This window comes from Erpetoichthys calabaricus, chromosome 11 (genome assembly GCF_900747795.2).
Source record: "Erpetoichthys calabaricus chromosome 11, fErpCal1.3, whole genome shotgun sequence".
Lineage (NCBI taxonomy): Eukaryota > Metazoa > Chordata > Cladistia > Polypteriformes > Polypteridae > Erpetoichthys > Erpetoichthys calabaricus.
Genome location: NC_041404.2, coordinates 159,059,210 through 159,078,932, shown reverse-complemented (window position 1 = coordinate 159,078,932; position 19,723 = coordinate 159,059,210). Strand labels below are relative to the sequence as shown.

The 19,723-nt window shown below is 38.4% G+C and overlaps 1 protein-coding gene across 1 annotated transcript in view; it reads left to right on the top strand.

The window, feature by feature from the left end:
• Nucleotides 1-19,353, top strand: part of LOC114661236 (uncharacterized) — a 45,936-nt gene extending 26,583 nt beyond the window's left edge. The window contains exons 10-14 of the mRNA XM_028814448.2: nt 1,216-1,375; nt 6,285-6,378; nt 8,765-8,834; nt 12,973-13,055; nt 17,812-19,353. Of these exons, the coding sequence (XP_028670281.2) occupies nt 1,216-1,375; nt 6,285-6,378; nt 8,765-8,834; nt 12,973-13,055; nt 17,812-19,156 (1,752 nt within the window). The 3' untranslated portion in view covers nt 19,157-19,353. The remainder of the gene's footprint in view (nt 1-1,215; nt 1,376-6,284; nt 6,379-8,764; nt 8,835-12,972; nt 13,056-17,811) is intronic.
• The last annotated feature ends 370 nt before the right edge of the window (nt 19,354-19,723 follow it).

The window sequence follows — 19,723 nt, the reverse complement described above, 5'->3', positions numbered from 1 at the left end:
ATGTAATATAAAGCAAGTGACAGTAACTTATTGCAAGAGTCTTCATTTTTTTAATAATTATTTTTGTTAATAGCATTATTGTAATTATTTAATAACAACTCATTGATTCTGAAAGCGCTTCACATTTAAAGAGGTATACACTCTCACACACTTTTTTTCTACATTAACATATGACTTCTATTATTAATGACATATATAAGTTATACTCCGTGTAAATCCCCTTTCTAACCTGTGTTGTAACTCTCCACCAAGCAATTATTGCAGCATAATCTCGCATAGTTGGAAAATCTGTATCTTAAGTTTGAGCAACATTTATCTGCAGTGTGGCTGATGCAATGTGCAGTCGGTTGATTTTTTCATATTATTGCATTTCCGCTTTATATTTTTGCTATTTTCTGTAATGAAAATGTGGACTGCACATGAACTGTGCAGCACAAAGACCAAGATTACCCATCCAGCACTGGGTTTTCTTCTGTTTGTGCTTTTTATTACAGTTTGGTTGGCACCAAATAAAATCAATAGAGTGACCATCAGGCTGTTTCAAAACATTTTAAGGAAAGGATTTTTAATTTCAAAAGGGCCACAAAAGTAAGAGAAAATAAAATGTCCAATTTGTAAAGAATACTTAAGGGTTTACAAATATTACACCTTTATTTTGTTGTGCTTTTAAAAAATAACTACAGAAAACCTCAATCTGCTATTCCTGATGTTGCATTATGCTTTGATTTTATGCCTTGTGTTCTGGCCAGTAATATGAAATTAAAACGGATGCCTTCTTATCCAGATCACATTTTGGTGGTAAAACTATTCATTTGTCCTTCGTCCATGACATCTGTTTTGTAACTTTCTAATCTACTGTATTCATAATACTGCAGTAATGGAGTGCAGTGTGAGACTGTATGTCCATGGGGCCAACCTCAGTTTGAGTTCCATGTATTTGTTTGTTTGTTTATATTGTTTACATGCTGCAAGTGTAATTTTCTGACTGTTTTTAAATCCTTCTTATGTTTAAATGCACTCAAAACATGAAATATAAAACTATATTCAGCAGGTGCTCCTAAGTTGTCAATAATAAGATCCCAATGAAAAAGCATGAATTTATAACTGATGCCTTTTTATCTATCTATGCCTGTCTTATCCTGGATGTCAATAAAAAAGCTCCTAATGTAAAATCAAATTGCAAAACATTTCAGAATTTATTTTGTCTTTTTATAGGAAGCAGTGGAAAAAACATCTTCAGATACTTCTTGTTTTTATGAAATTATAAAAAATTCATTAGATCCTGGTTGGACTTATGTAGTAAAAGTGCGATCATTTAACAAAAGGTATAACTCACAAAAAAGTGATTGGACATCAGCAATTGAGTGGTATAATGGTAAGTCCATTTTGTGCAGTTTGTGTAATGTCACTGTGAAACAATCAAACACAATTATAGGATATTATAGCTCCTTTCTGTACTGAGCAGACAACACTCAAGCTGTTTTCTAAGCACACAGACACAGTTGTATTTTTTGCAGGTAGGTGAAGTGGTTTGCTCAGGGACACACAGGTGAACTGACAGAGCAACTGGAGCTGAACATTCCCTGTGCCTTAGGCAGTAGTCCTCACAAACAGAAGTATGATATTTACAATTTTACTTACAAAAACTATGCATTTGGTACAACTTCTGTTCAATTGTATTAGATGCCTAACATTAAATAAGATACTTAAATCTTGAAAGGTGTTTTCAAAGATTATTTCTTAACTTGTTCATCAGGTAAAAAAAATCCATATTTATTGATATTTTATAGTCCATGGTGAAATATAGAGTGAAAAAAAAAAAGATTGTGTATGTCTTTAAATTTTGAACAGTTCAGTTACAACTGAATTGAAGCTCACCAGATTGTATAAAATTGATCAGATTATCATTTCTAGGTTAACACGAGAATCGGGAAACTTAACTTGTATTGGGACCACCACCTCCCTTCCATTTTAAATTATATATTTGAATGAATATATATTTGGCCATTTTTGCATCCAGAACTGAACTTTAGGAATGTCCGTACCTTGCAACCCAAGTGAACAGAATAACATATTTCAGCAGTGCTAATGCAATTACTAAGGTTTTTCTAATAACCAGTTAGCATTTAAAATGACCAATTAAGGATAAGCTAAGGGAGATGACCATTAGGACACTGAAGGAATGGCTGCTGAAAATGGGGATTTGTAAATAAGTTAAAAAAAAAAAAAAAAGTAATTTAAAGCAGTAATCGCCATTAAAAACGCTAGTAATGTCTTGACTATATTTTTAAATTAATTTAGTGGTATCTTGATAAAAAAAGGTATCCGTTTTTATCAAAACATGAAAGTTTCTGGTTGTGTCCAAACTTTTTTCTCGTACTGTAGTATTTATAGCAGAGATTTTGTAACATTTGTAAACTTTAATACTACGAATCTTTGTTAACAGTTTCCTAAAACTGCTAATCTTATTAATTCTTCCAATGTGCTAAAGTGAAAATATTGAAAATTCCATTCTGAAGATAGAGAATATGTGCACAGGCTGCATATGTAGCGTAAAATGTTGTTTCTATTTAGATTAGGTGTTGTTAAGCACACTTTTAAGGAGGAAGTGAATACATTACTAGATTAGGATATGGAACAGCTGGCGTCCAACTGAGAGGAAGACGTCTGTCATCAGAGGGCTTTGGTCTCTATGGTTGTTGAAACAAAGCAGTTTTATGTGCATATCTGTGTAGCTGTTTTGAGTTAAGCCTGTCTCAATTAACTGCATGTTGCTACCTGTCATCTGAGCTTGTTTTTCATTTATAGAGCTAGTACTTAAAAAAAAAAAAAAAGTGAAGGAAAGTTATGGCAGAAAAATTCAGTTAATACATAAAAACAGAGTAGATGTTTTTACTTGAGTAAGCCATTTTCCATTGAAAACATTTTCAAGAGACACATTACGCAGATATCTATCAGTTACTGGCTTAAGAAAAAAAAAGACAAACCTAAAACCAGACCTGACATACTGTATGTGGTGCATGGAAATGTAACCGATATACAGTATATGTTTAGATCATTTATTTTATCTTACTCATTTTCAGCTAGAATGCTTTAATTTGTTTGTTCTGTCACTAGATTTCATCAGAAATTCTAAGTGATATGTGATAAGATTAAAGATAAGCAACATAGTCTGACTTCTGCAAGGTTCTGAAACTGGCAGGCAGCTGTTGTAGTGCCACTCATCATTACAGGCTATGGCTTTGTGAACTGCTGTAGTTGTCATCTCATTACTTTTTACAACAAAAATATCATGGCGTCTACCACATGAAAGATATTTAAACTCTTGTTATGCTGAAAGATGACATCCAGAAAATACTGTGTTCAGCAAACAAGAAAATGGAGTTTTCAGATGCTAAGCACTAGGCAGGGTGGTGAGCCGATTAAGAATTTTACTATCACACCCCTACTATCAGTTCAGGATGTATATATAACATACACTGCCACAGAAAGATGAGCAGTATTGTTAAAAAAAAAAAAAAAAAATTACTATCCTTTCTCATGATTTCTTCTTTCCTTTGTTCTGGCAAGCAGTACAGGAGCTTTGCACCGCTAGATTCAATTTTTATCTTCCAATGATAAGACTCCTTAACTGATGCACGAGCAAACCTGCGGTGTGTTTCTTTATAAGTATGATCTGATGTTGTATTTGATGCATTATGTTGAACGTGTTATTTGTATTGTTCCATTTATACTATTGTCTGTGGGAGACAAGTAAGTAAAAATGTAATTTTACTGTGTACACTCAATAAATTTGCACCTAATTTAACTCTTCTGTGGTGCTTAAAGAACATGATGAAGGACGATATTCTATCAAGTACCTACTGTGACACAGCCCACCCTACCAACAAACATGTTCACATTACATTGATTTGCAAGACCCAGGAGTAATACAGATTTGGAAGCTGTCTATAAAACAAGAATAATACCATCGTTTCCAAATACCCAAAACCCAATCCAGATCAATCATTCTAATTTTTTTTCAAAATGGAACTGGGGAGGGACACAACAAATAAACACATATGTGGCTCCTTTCCAAAAACCAACCAAGTATGGCAAAGAAAATCTCTGCTTAGATGGCTTTAGAAAGAAGCCGTCTGAAGAAAGAGAAGCCAATGTGGAAGGAGCATCCACTTTCCCAAAACAAAGAAACATGCTCCTGCCAATTGAGAGTCTGACCGTGAGTATGAAGAAGAGGTTCTGATTAACTGTCACACTGGTGGAGAAATGTGGAAGTCAAAAAATGATGAAATTGAATGGTACTGTTACCCAAGGAAGGAGCCACCCTGCCTTGCTGCCAAAATTGATAAAGATGCAACATCTGCCAACAAGGATGGCAGTTTCTTGTGTGCAACACATCAGGTCTTCTTTTGAACTTTTTATTCCAGACACCATCCAGAAAATCATTCTGGACTGTGCTTACCTGAAAGGAAGGCGTATTCTTGGACAGAGGTAGAACGAAACTGGCCAAACCAATTTACACATATACTTTGGGATTCTTATACTTCCAGGAGTTTTTAGATCTGATAGTGTATCCACTGAATTCCTGTGGACTACTGAAACTGGCCATGAACTATTCCGTGCAATAATGTGTCTACAAAACCTGAACAATATTTCCAGGATTATCTGCTTTGATAACCAAGACACCAGTGGACCTTGACAACAGCAAGATAAGCTAGCTGGAATCAGGCCAGTGTGGAAATACACTGGAGGAGTCCCTGAGAAAAACCAAAGGATTCAGGCTGTCCTGGACATGACACAGGGACACTGTGTTTACAACATCAGAGGTTAGGAGCATGCACCGATACAGATTATTGCCGCACCCACCACATGACAGACCAACTCAGGATCCCAGATTAGGACCCGAGTGCAGCCATGAAACGGGTGACACCTCAGCACCACACTAGTTTAGATGGAATGGAACAGTGAAGTTTTTTATGGTGGCTGGACTGCCACTTTTGCCACCAACGCCCAGGCTTTACCCTGCACATCTTCAGGGCTGGATGCAGGTTAAAGTAATACCCAGGATGGAGCAATTGCAGGTTAAGGGTCTTGCTCAATGCCCCAACGAAGTAGAGTCACTTTTGGCATTTATGGGATGTGAACTGGCAACCATCCAATTGCCATTGCAGATCCCTAGCCTCAGAGTCATCACTCTGCCACAACATCAAATGTGAAAAAAAAATTTTCGGCACAATTTGGGACAGGACCTCTTGAAGAGAAAGCTGCTAACAAAACAAGTCAGAGCTCCCATCTCAGCTGAACAGGCCCATCAATTCTGGAAGTTTCTATTCACGGCTGACACATTCCTGGTGTCTTACACCCCAAAAAGAGGAAAAAATGTGGTACTCTTGAGCACACTTAACCCCGACCACAGATTCTCTAGTTCCTGTTATCATTAAATAGGAAATGATATGGCTTACAATGCTGCAAAGGTAGTAGTAGATAACTAATAAGTTGGTGAGTAGCTACAGCTGTGAAAAAAGAGCCCACTTGGAATATTTTTAATATCTTGGACGTCTCCGCTTACAATGCATTTGTGAAGTGCATGGCACTGAATCCAAATTGGAACACAGGAAAACTCCAGAGGAGGTGACACTTTCTTTAAAAGCTGAGCAAGGAATTGGTAAGACATCAAATCCAGAAGAAGACAACACATCCCATATATATATATATATATATAAATATATAAATATATATATATATATATATATATATTATGTTCATGTGAGAGATGGAGTGTGGTGTGTAAATACTATTAATCTGGGCACAACCAAGATCATTTTCTTATTTCAATGCAACCCAGTATGTAAACTTTGCCCTTTTAAAATGTTTTAGTTCAAAACAGTAAACATCAGTAGCTCTGGAAACCTTGTCTCATTAATATTTGTTCAAGATTAATATGATATATTCCAACATGTCTCGATTATTATTGATTTCTACACATTTGATCACAAGGATCGAATAGCACTTTAATTGATAAATGTGATCCCGCAGAGGTAAATAGTAAATATTAAATATATTTGCTGTCTATATTGCTTCTGAGATAAAGTCAACATCTGTTAAGTGGTTTAACATAAAATGTTATGATTATTATTGTTTTTTTTAAACAATACAATGTGGGTCTACCAGATCTGTGAACACCAGCTGAGTAACAAAAATACCATCACCACACAAGGGTTAAAAGTGAGATGTGGCCTGCAACAGTGAAACATTACTTATGTGCTCATTTGTACTTGTCACAGATTACAGCACTGAAGACGTGCTCAAGAGAGCTTTGCCGGGAATCTGTGTTGTGCTCATTGCGGTGATCATCACTTGTTACTGCTGTGCAATCATGTAAGTTTAACTATAGTTACTACAGTCTAAACTAGTAATAATAATGCAAACAGGACCATTTGTCACAACATTCAGAAAATAGTTTAAGAAGTGATCAAATCTAATATTCATTATCATTAAACGCCAGTGCTTACTGTGGTCAGAAGTGTCCTGCTTTCCCGGGACTTTTCAATACTTGCTAAAAAAAATATGTTTGTGACCTTTTTATGCTACTGCTTGTGGAATATTCTGTATTAAAATGAGTAAATTAAATTCTGAGTGGAAACTCATGAAAGTCTATCCATGTACTCTGACATTTCTTACTGCCTAGCTTTTCCAGAATGCCAACACGCAAGGCCAAGCAAAATTGCTCCCCAAGAGCCACGGTGTCTGCTTCACGCATAGCAATGAAGCCTTCCTTAATTAGATTCACTGTTTAACTATGGCTACAGTTAGACAGAGGTCTGTTGGCTACTTTGTTTGGGATAAACCGGTGTCGTCTTAAATGATGTTTAGAATGAAACAAGTGCTTACAGTGTAAAACTGAATTGACTAAATGCCAGAAACAGTGTTTCAGAATGCAGAAAAAAAAATATAATAATGGTTTAATTTGACAGGGAAGTTAATCCCGCATTAAATTCACCAGTGCTCTGGGTCTTTCTACAAGTTAGACAGGGCATTATACAAACAAGTGTTTTTCAGTTAAATCCTTCCATCAGTTTTCTAAATCTGTTAAACTGAAGTGTAGGGTCATGGAGGAGTCAAAACATATCCCAGTTAGGGTTGCACAGCATACTGGTGCTGAAAAAAGTATAGAAAAACATCATTTTTGAAACAGTGTGGTTCCAGTAGTTCGGTATTTTCATAACGGAAGTAAATGGCAGGTATAAAAGACCTTGTGGTAAGCTCTTTGTTCTTCCACCCTCCAATATGCTAAAGACTCCTCAGTGCCTAACTGCCTAGGTCTCTGCTCCCCCCCTCCCCAAGTGATACATTGGAAAAATCCATGGGGAACTACAGAATGCAGCAAGACAGGGAGGCGCATGTTCATGCAACACAACAGAAAACGTGCGATTGTGTGGTGCAACAAGGAGGCTGCACTAAGGAGATGGGAGAGAAGGTAATCCATTATTTGCTTCAGTACCATTTCGGTATCAATACTGAGGTCTAAAAGCTGGTATTGATACTAAAGTCGGAATTTTAGTACAGACCCAACATTAATCCCTGTACTATTGAGCTTTAGGAGAGATACTAAACCTGGACAGTGCGCCAGTCTGTTGTAGGACACACTCATGCATATACCTGCATTCACTCACACTGAGCCAGTTTAGAGACACCAAGAAATGTAATTAATACTTCTCTATCTTTATAATCCACCATACCATATAATTTTACATATAAATTCAAATTTATTGAAGTTTTAGAGGGTGGTGAATTCATTTCCAATCTTACTTTTTTGATTTGAGTTCATTTTCAATTAGTTTAAACTTACTTACATATTTTTTTGACGGCATCTTGGTTTTCACAGCTGCCACCATTTTAAGGTGCAGTTGTCACCACATTACTGTAGGAATTGCTATGTTAATGTCCAAGGTGTAATGTCATTGTTACAATGGCATAAAAGGTCATCCTGGACGTTCTAGGTCATCCAAGGTTTGGATAAGAACAGTAAGCATTGTGTGTGCATGTATATTTCCGACTTCTTGGTATAAAGACAATGTTTGGTGAGAACTTTCACTTCTGTTTACAGTTCTGTTTTAGCAAAAAGATTGGTTACGAATTTGGCTTGAACACTATTATAAATAAACAATAGTTAAAACATAAACTGCATGAAAAACAAAGACAAAACAGGAAATATGTAATTTATACACATGTAATTTGGGCATATATACAATATATAAGTATATACACTTTAATTTATACTGTCTACACATATATTATAGATGGTGAGAGATATAAATCTTTTTGTTATCCTCCATCTGTAATTGCAGTGGCTAACTGCCGATAGGAGAGCATATGGCTTTGTCAGAGAAAATGGCCCTTGATATGGGCCTGCATTTTTTGTGCCTTGTGACCCAATCTGATGGGACCAACTCTTGAACCTAGTGATCCTGTCATGAGTAACGCAGGTCTGGAAAACGACATAGGAGTACATTTTATTTATTGTGATTGCCAAAGTGGGCACTCAACTGGCTTTGCTTTATTACCTGGACAGCAAAGTTAATTTTAAATAATGCAACTAACAAAAGAAAATTGTAATTTTGCATGTATCTATTACATTCGTGCTTATGTATGGAAATTGTGTACTTAAACACAGCACATGTTGTATTGCTATTGTGTTAGTTTTCATTATTTGTGCTACAAAAGTCTATTAATAAAAGCTCATTTTTTTGTTTTTGTTTTTCAGGGTTAAACACAAATGGTATGATAAAGTTCCAAATCCAAGAAAGAGTAATCTGGTCATTATAAAGCCAAAGGTAAATGATGCAATTAAATTATTACTCTTTTTTTTTCCATTCTTCTCATAAAATGAGTTATTTGCGGTGTACAGAGGGCTGCACTTTGTCATGTCAGCATGTGTACCAAAATGAGTAACTACAGTTTGTTTAGAAGCCATCAATATGCACACTAAATTGAATTACCTTGCACTGTAGAAGCTGATCATGGGGAAAAGCCACAAATTGTCGGGGGCTTCAAAAACATCAACACAATTTCTTATTGTGCTGTGTTTTACACACCAACTAATTATTTTTCTGTTTACACTGCATGCTATTTTTCCCCTAAGTTTAGCTAATAGTTTATATCACGCATAGGTTACACGCCAACAATGGAGTCTCTCTGTCTAGCGCTATGTACAAAAAAGACAAAGACATTAATGCATTTGAGAGTATTTAACTACAAGTTTCTAGTCTGGCATTTAGTTTATCAAAGTACTGTTAACGCTTTTCAAAGAATTTATGTAAACTACTGGCGCTAAACCAGTGTTCTTTGTATAATTAGAAATGCAGTATTTTTAAGTTGCATTTTGAAATCTTCCAGCGTCTGCTTTTGTCATTCATGGGAATTTGTGATGAAAAGCTTTATTTTTTTTTAAAGCACGAGTGTTTAAATCATATCCATCTGAAAAGATTGTGGACTGTTCTTTGATCAAGTCCTTCACTGGAATGAAAACAACATCGAAAAGACTCCCTTCACTTTTATTGCACATAATCCCACATCTTTAATTTCATATTTAAGATAAATGTTTGACATTGCATATATTATTGTGAATAAGCCGAGAGCCATTGAGGGGAGCAGGTGGACTGTCATTTGCAAAGATAAAAATCTGGTGAAATATTTCTCTTTATCAAACATGAATCACAATACCAGAGGCATGTTAAGTCTTGGCTGCCATTCAATGTTTTACAGTCAATCTCTAAACTGCTGAACTTCCACATTATTGTCCCTGTAATATACTGTGGTACCGGGAAGGCAAAGCATGAAGAAACATATTGTTTACATGGGAGTTGCAGTATTTGCACTTTGTTATAATACAAAGCCAATAGTTTTACATAACTGGTAAAAAGATCAATAACATAAAAGGATAAGAGTGTATGTACAGTGAGTTCAGAAAGTGTTCAGCCTGTTCAATTTCTGCACACTTTGTGTTGCTGATTAATTTTAAATAGGTAAATCAGCTATTTTTTGACCTTTACTCTACACTTAATAACCCATAGTGATAAAGTGAAAACATTGTGGAAGCCAGCCCGGACACAGACAGGCGGACACGTTGACGTCACCCAACACACGTTTATTGTACATATTTACAAACAGCAAGTGCACCACAAACCCCCAAAAGTCCCCAAAGTCCAGGCCACTACTCGAATGCCTCACTCTCTTCAGGGCGCCTCCTTGTCTCTCCTCCCGAGCTCCATCCTTCTCTACTCCCGGCTCTCGCTCCCGACTGAAGGTAGGCGGCCCGTTTTTCATCACCCGGATGTGCTCCAGGTGCTCTCCTGCAATCTTCCACTGGCACTCCCCAGTGTGACGGAAGTGCCGGCTGCGCACCCGGAAGCACTCCGGGTGTCCCTGCTTCTCTTCCCCCCAGCACTTCCGGGTGTGGCGGAAGTGCTGAGGTCCAGGGCTCCCAAGGCATCGGAGTGCCCCCTGGTCCCCATAGTAACCAGGGTGGTCGCCCCCACGTGGTCTGAGGCGGGCGTAAGCTCTCTTCTGGTCTTCCGGGCATCCTGGCCGGGTTGCCCCCTCAGCCACCTGCGACAACATGTATTCAGTGCTTTATAGATGACCCTTTGGCAGCAATTCCAGCTTTGAGTCTTTTCTGGTAAATCACTACAAGCTTGGCACACCAGAATTAGGCACTTTACCTCATTCTTCTTAGCAGACTCTCTCTAGCGCCATTAGATTAGACCTTATATACACAGATGGGTGCCTTTTTAAATGGCATCCAATCAATTCAGTTTGCCACAAGGGGACTCCAGTCAAGTTGTAGACGCATCTCAAGGATCATTAAAGCAAACAGAACACACCTGACCGCGATTTGGAGTGCCACATCCGAGGGTCAGAGTACTTATAGAAATGACAGATTTCAGTTTTTGATTTTTAATAAATTTGCAAACCTTTCTGAAAACATGTTTTCACTTTCTCATTATGCTGTATTGAGTGTTGATTGATGGGCAGAAAACAGCAGATATAGCCATTTAAAATTACGTTTACAACACAATAAAGTGTGCAGAAAATGCAGGGGTCTGAGTACTTGGAATCCACTGTGTCTGTGTATATATGTATGTATGTGTGTGTGTGTATGTATGTTAATATTAAAAAAGATCATTTAATTATTGTTGCCATTTAGTGTATAATAAGCATAATTAGAAGGAATTGCAAAAGTACCACTCCTTCAACATCTGCACTTCTGCTGTCTTTGACTGACATGTATAAACCTGTGCGACTTCCAGTAAAATGCAAGATTTAAGATGTGTACGAACATGACAGTTTTGGCTATTTTTAAAAACAAAACTTGTATTTCATGTTGTACCACAAGAGTAAGATACAGCAGTGTTCACTATGTAATATGTTCCGATGTCTCACTTAATGTGGAGTGTTTTACCTTCAGACACCCCATCCATCTGTGGATTAATGCTGAAGAAGATAAAATATACAAATAAAGTAATGATTGTGTAAAACCAGAACTTCCTTTCTAGTGCCTGCACTGCTGTTCAAAATGATTTAGGGCGACATCAGTTGATAAACAAGCCCCATAAATGTGTGCTGAGTAAATACTTGATGTGCGCTTTATGCAGCTTCCTGGTGATACCAGCAGTATCTTGCAGTTTTCAGACCCTTGACAGATTCTCTAATTTTGTTGAATTAGGGCTAAAAAAATGTATAAAATCAGCACATTTCTTATTTTTCTGTAGTCTTCCCCAATGCAAATAATGTCATGTTAAAAAGTAATTCCGTATTAGTTGTCTGAAATAAAAATATTACAGAGAACAAAAGGTCAGTATAGTTTATGTTTTAGTAAAATTCGAGGATTGGTCAACTGTGTGAATACTTTCCACATGAAACTGTATATCCCGCACTACTTTGTCCATAGGGATAAGGTATAGTATTCATGTTAGCAAAAATAAAATGACACCTATAGTAGTCAACACTGTGATCTTTGAAACAACCATAGTAACATGGATCATACAGCACAGAAATAACACAGACAACAGACATCCACTGACAGAGTTTAAACTCTATGGTATATAATTTTGTATATTTAATAAAAAATGACTGAAACAGTGTTGTATAGTTCAGGAAAAACATATGTGCTCTATGTGTGTGTTTTTAATATAGTTTTAATAGTGGGTTTAATTTAGATATTTTTATGAGTTCTAGTCATATACAAAGAATTCTCAGACAGAAACTTGACACCAAAGCCAAGTGTTTCTTTCAATAGTCTGATATGCAGTCTGCAACTATAAAAAAATTGTCCCTTTCCAAGTAAACGTAACTCCGTTAAATGGATAATTAGGTTGATCTGTTCCAATATGTTCCTTCACAATTGAGCCTGGTTGAGGACAGACCTGCCCAATATAAAGATGATGAACTTTGGCCCTTTCTGTGAGAGTGAAGTTGTCGGCACAAAGGTCAGTCATGAAAGGGCCACACCCCTTTTTTCACTGTTATAGCTGTATTGTCCAAATGAGCAGATAGACTAATCAAACAGTTCATATGGTGGATTTAAACTCACAAATGTCACTGGGTTGAAGCAGTTCTGCAAGATCAATTCAGCATAAATTCCTCCGTAGTACTGAGTCGGACCACTCAATAATTGTAGGGAACATCTGGTTGTGGTTATTGCCTTTGTAGATTCTGAAACCACTCATTCAGCGTAATGGAGTATTTAACTTCTCTAGGTTGTTGCATAACTTCACTAAACAAATAAAACAAGTATTTAATGTGTTATGTTTGGTTAAGTTCTTTTTTTATCTAATATCAGGTCTTGAAGAACAGATAACATTTACTGTGAAAAATATCCAACAGTGCAGAAAATCGAACAGAGGCAAATAATTTATCATGTCACTGTAAATTAAGATGTCACAGTAATGCTTTGTTGTTTCTTTTTCCTAGACCCTACAAATAGCAAATTTTAGAGAAAGTATCATTTTGCCCTGTGAACTGCTGGAGTCTGTGCCCATTAAAATTAAATCACAGTAAGTCTGAATGTGTTTCTTTGTACATAGTATGGCTTTAGTGTGTACCAGATGAGCTGGGAGTAGAAAGCCAAGAACTGAGATAATGTTGCAGGCCTGGTTACATATAATCTGACTACACTGAAGGTGAATTTATGTCCATCCATTCTGGATCTTGATGTACTGTAGGTTTGGACAGAAGGCAGAAACAAAGACTGAACAGTGTGGTGGTCAATCACAGTGCACACTCACACACATACTCACTCTTAATGCACCAAATTTAGAGTCAGCTATCCTCTTTGTGCATAACACATCCAAACTCAAGCATACCTTAAAATTCTCTTGCATTAAGCTCATGGATTCTAAGGATATTTATCATGAAAGATGCTATATGAAGTTATGTTATTCCCTCTCTTTTATTTTTTTTTTCCTAAATTCAGTTAATCCTAGGGAGGGTTATAGAAGTATAATTAACAAGGATAGCAAGTGAATCCCTCCTGAATTCTGCTGAATCGGAGGTCAGCTGAGTTTAAGTTCATCTAACATGCGCCACATTCTGTGTACTCACTCAGTGCTGCATGTCTAGAATATCTACAGTCCAAACCAAACCATCATAGCAAGATTATGTTCTCCTAAGAAAGATGTGCTCGCATTAAACACATACCAAGTTCAGTGCGCCCCTTGCTATACCACATTCTGCCCATTCTTAATGGAGAAACTTCCTCTTGAATTCTGGCATCACAACTTAGAAGCTCAGAATCTCGAGTGCGAACAGAAGTGCAAATTGTAACATGAACTTTGGATGTGCGTGTAATGCAGATCTGCTGGTCATTTGCTCACAGACAAGTCATTTGACCATCAGTTTAGGGATTTTTATCCAGAGTCTTAGCACTATTTATATAATAGTGCGTCTTCTAGCACTATTATTCTTTTTACACATGCATATCAAATGCTCACAATTAAATTGACTTCATTTAGATGCAAATCTGTTCTCCCCGTGTCTGCGTGGGTTTCCTCCCACAGTCCAAAGACATGCAGGTTAGGTGCATTGGGCGATCCTAAATTGTCCCTAGTGTGTGCTTGGTGTGTGGGTGTGTGTGTGCCCTGTGGTGGGCTGGCACCCTGCCCGGGATTTGTTTCCTGCCTTGCGCCCTGTGTTGGCTGGGATTGGCTCCATCAGACCCTGTGACTCTGTAGTTAGGATATAGTGGGTGGGATAATGGATGGATGGATAGATGCAAATCAAAAACAGGCAGTAGGAAGCTTCACAGCCAGGCAGTGCTGACTGCCAAGGCTAAACTGAGATAATCGGAACTAAGTGGATATGCTTGTGAGTTCTGATGGTTTTTCCACTCCCCCTGAACTGTTTATTCCGAAGCTAATTAATATGATGTGAACTTCACTCATTACTTTAGAAGACCGCTTTTACAAAGCTCTGCACCTCTTCTCTGACTGTAGATAACCCCCTGCAGGTCAATATTCATGTAGACATTTAGCAAAAACAGCACCTGAGAATTTGTTAAGCAGACAATGATTGCTTACTTTTTTGTGTGTACTTTGTAAGTTTAAAGTTTTTGACTGCTTTAAGAAATGACTGGAACAGGAGATGCAAATGTCAGTGAATCTGATCTATTTATTATACTGGACAAGACTTTGCTTCCTGAACACTTTAAATTTTCCTATCACGTCCTTTTTTATTGCAATTGCCCATTTGTGTGATTTCCTTTCATATTATAAGTATACATCTACATGACAACATCTACAACTGGAACATTGGTAGTAATGCAGAAGCAGTGGCCCAGCTACCAGAAATGTAGCTCAGATACACCAAGTCCTTTTTCTTTTGCGAATGGTATGGTCGTGCTTAAGAGTCTCATTACATTAAAAAGAACTGTCTGCTCCGTAAGGGCAGAAAAGTGTGGCACATAAACCACTTGTTGATCCAACAAAGATATTTTTGCCCACCCTTCACAAAAAAAACAAAAAAAAATTAGTGAAAGCAGTGAACAAGGAAGATGAAGGGTTTCCAATATCTGAGAGAGATGTTTCCAGAAATAACTGATGTCAAGATTAAGGAAGGCGTTTTTGTGTCGACAAGTCTGACACATCATAAATAACAAGCGGTTTGAAGATGTGCTTCTTGGGCCAGAAGAAATTGCATGGAAGGCATTCAAGGATATTGAGAATTTTCTTAGTAACCACAGAGCACCAAACTGCATCTAGTAGGTTGACAACACACTTTAAGCACTAAAAGATCTGTTTACTTCATTTACACTTCGACTTCTACTCTGCTAATCCTGGTGCAGTCAGTGGTGAACATGGTGAAGGTCCGATCCACTTACTTCTTGTAAAATAACATCAAGTCGAGTTTTTGAAGTCCCTAAAGTCTACCACTCTTCTTGGTCATTTATTCCATGTGTCCGTGGATCTCTGTGTGAAGAAAATCATCCTAATGTTTGTATGAAATTTACCCTTAACAAGTTTCCAACTGTGTTCTTGATGAGCTCATTTTAAAACCCATTGTACTAATTCCCATCATAATTTTAAACACTTCAATCATGTCTCCTCTTAATCTTCTTTTGCTTAAATTGAAAGCTCGGCTCCTTTATTCTTTCATCATAATTTGTTCCCTGTAACCCTGAGATCAGCCTAGTCGCTCTTCTCTGGACTTTCTCTGGTGCTGCTGTGTCATTTTTTTAGCCTGAAGACCAAAACTACACACAGGACTCCAGAAGTGGCCTCACCAGTGTGTTATAAAGCTTGAGCAGAACCTCCTGTGACTTGTACTCCACACATCAGGGTGCTATATAACCTGACACTCTGTCAGCCATCTTAATGGCTTCTGAACATTGTCTGGCAGTTGATGATGTCAAGTTCACTGTGACTCCTAAGTCCTTCTCATAAGGTGAAGTTTTGATTTTCAGACCTCCCATTGCGTATTCAGACCTAACATTTTTACTACCTATTGTAACACTGTATATTTACTGACATTAAATTTCATCTGCCACAAATCATCCCAAGCCTGTATGCTGTCCAAGTTCCTCTGTAATGACTCGACAGATTATCTGCCAATGCACCTAACTTGGTATCATCTGCAAACGTAACCAGCTTGTTATTTATATTCCTATCCAGGTCCATCCATCCATCCATTTTCTAACACGCTGAATCCGAACACAGGGTCACGGGGGGTCTGCTGGAGCCAATCCCAGCCAACACAGGGCGCAAGGCAGGAACCAATCCTGGGCAGGGCGCCAACCCACCGCAGGACACACACACACACCAAGCACACACTAGGGCCAATTTAGAATCGCCAATGCACCTAACTTGCATGTCTTTGAACTGTGGGAGGAAACCGGAGTACCCGGAGGAAACCCACGCAGACACGGGGAGAACATGCAAACTCTATCCAGGTCATTTCTATATAATAAGATAAGCAGCAGCCCCAGCACTGACCCCTGGTGAACACTACTTTTAACATCAGCCAATTCTGATTCTGATCCTCGCACCATCATCCTCTGCTTCCTGTGTCTGAGCCAGTTGTGCACCCATCTACACACCACATCCTGAACTGCCACTTTTTTAGCTTGTTGCCCAACTTCTCATGAGGCACCTCGTCAAATGCTTTCTGAAACTCAAGATAAATAATATCACATGCTCCACTTTGATCATTCCCTTTTGTTGCTTCTTCAAAGCATTCCAGCATGTTGGTAAAACACGAGCTCTCTCTTCTGAACCCAGACTGACTGTGCAGTAAAACTCCTGTTCTCACCATGTGTTTCTCCGTCTTTTCCTTAATAATTCCTTCCATTAATTTACCTGTGATGCACGTTAAGCTTACTGGCCTATAGTTGCTTGGATCTGCATAGCATTGCAACAATAGAAGAGCAGTGTCAGGCAAGTGGAATCCATCAATGCTGACAGAAGTTGGACACCGAAATGAGAAGAATCAGAAGTGGAGCACAAAAGAAAATGAATAGCACAACATTTTTAGCTCGGTTGAACTATTGCAATGTGTCAGCTTCATTAAGTGAGTAAACCCACTAAATTCAGTAAAAGTTAATTTCATCCATCCATTATCCAACCTGCTATATCCAAACTCAAGGGTCACGAGGGTCTGCTGGGGCCAATCCCAGGGCACAAGGCAGGAAACAAACCCTGGGCAGAGCACCAGCCCACCTCAGGGCACACACCCACACACCAGGGACAATTTAGGATCGCCAATTCACCTAACCTGCATGTCTTTGGACTGTGGGAGGAAACTGGAGGAAACCCACACAGACACGGGGAGAACATGCAAACTCCACACAGGGAGGACCCGGGAAGCGAACCCAGGTCTCCCAAGTGCGAGGCAGCACCGCTACCCACTGCGCTACTGTGCCGCCCATGTTAATTTCATGTTTCTCCATATTCATATGTGACACAATCAATCAGAATTTTTTTTTTGTTGAGCTTGAAGCTGTCTATCATAATAGCGAAAAATGTTTCAGGAGGCAAAATCTTTACAAAAAACTGTCCAGTGTTACATGTATATGGTGTCAATTTTTACATTTTCTGTCAATGCAAAAGCATAATGTGAGGCAGACTAGCATGTCTAAACTGCAAAATGACCTGTTTTCATTTCCTGTGATTGAACTGTACCTGCTTTTAAAGAGGCTCCCCTCCTGCCAGGCTGTTTCTTGAATAGGCCTCTTTGCAAAACTGAACTGATTTACGACAGAAACAAAAAGTGAATAATTATAATGTATTGCTAATATATATTTTGTTTTGTCTGAAATAGGTGTCCTGCAGACAATATTTTATCAATACCCCAGCAAGATTTTCTTTACAGGGGACTGTCTGGTAATGATGATAACTTATTGAACAGTAAAATGGCTAACAATGTTACAGTGGCCCCAGAATATCAAGGTTGTCCTGTACAGTCCATCAAAGAGAAATACAATATTGAAGATAAAGATCGATTATTACCTACGGATCCAAACGACAACTGGCTGGTACAAGACAAACCTGATAAAGTGGAGGGTACAGTCATTGAAAGAGGCCTTGTAAATCAGTTTTGTGAAGTGTGTGACCAGTATGCTAATTTGTGGTCCAGGACACGTGGTGGGAATATGTCGGTCAGCACTGTTCACAACTATACTCTAACTGAAAACAGAGCCCCAGGCTCAGACTTTCATGAAGAATGTTCACTCTCTGGAAACATAACTTCACTGGGCAGTGGACACTTTATGGGCGGGAGCAGCTCAGGGGAGTCGCTCAGTTCCGCCGAGTCCGGCTATAAAAGTTTGTCCCCTGCTGTCACACCGGAGCAGCAGCTAAGTGGCTGTTGCTCAGCACATGTGGATCCTCTGCTAAGAGGCCACCTGCTGGAGGAACATCGTTGGGAACCAAGAGTTGACAAAATGACCTTTGATCCCAATTACAGGGTTCTTCATGTGGATCCACCTCAAATGCAAAACTCTGATTTCACATTGTTGTGTAGCTCTTCCATGAACTATTTAACAGATACAAAAAATCCACAACCTTGTGGAATTTTCAATGTTCCTGAACTGCAATTATGGGATAATTGCAAAATCAGACAGCAGAAAGACTGCCCTTCTCATCAGTTCAACAAGCATACTGTTTTGCCAGCTGCTGATGGGTATGAAAGTTATAAAGTTCTCAGCAATGTAAATAAAGTCCAAAAGCAAGAGAATTTTGTAGCAAAATTACCTGAACATTGGAAAGAAGAAAATATTTTAAATTACGCGAAAAGTGTTGGTTTTTCAGAGCATCCAAACGCAATTAACATTCTTTGCACTCAGGATAATATTTACCAACCTCTGCACTGTAAGGGTCAAAACTTGGACTGCTTATTAACTAATGACCAAAAAGGACTTGAGTTGGGATCTGTCTCCTGGCAAGTAGAGTACCAAGGACTTCGAGATATGCCTCCTAAATGTCACAGTCATGTGTTTCAGGACATATGCAGCCAGTGCAATGTGAGTGACAGTGAGCCCTGTCTAAATGGGACACAGGGGGCGTTATATGAGTCGGTGACAACTGGAGATGAGCCTGCCTTCTGTAAAGAGACCTCCGTCATCGTACCTCTGCTGATTGATTCCAGTTATAAAAAACTGTCTTGAAGTCACTCATATGGCGACTTGCTTTAACTTGCTACTGGGGAACTCCTGTTTTGAAACAGTTAAAAATTCCTACAAATCCTTGCAAGACTGTACAAAGTTCTTTAATGTTATGTTGTTTTTCTCTGTATGGTACTTTTGTGCTTTTAAGAAAAAGCCTTTATTAAATAAAACATTTTGAAAAGGGAGGGAGAACATCATTTGTTATCCCCAGTGCCGTGTTTACTTGTTCTGTATTTTTCAGGTGGCACGGCAGGCCTCACTTGCCCAGGTGGTTGATGGTTTATGTGAAAATTTGGAGGCATCTCAACAAAAAGAAAAATGCTTACCGTATATACTCGCATTTAAGTTCTTCTGCAGATAAGTCTGCCCTTGATTTTACCGTATAATTTCTGTTATTTTATAATGTCGGTCGCATAAGTCGAATGCGGAAAACTCGCGCTATTGGTCCAAGAGATTATGATATGCCAGCGCCCACCTGAGAGAGTAACCACGGAGTACACGGCCTTTTTTTTCTGTGTATTGTGCCTACGTGACCACATGGTAATACCTGAACTATTCTGAAGTGAC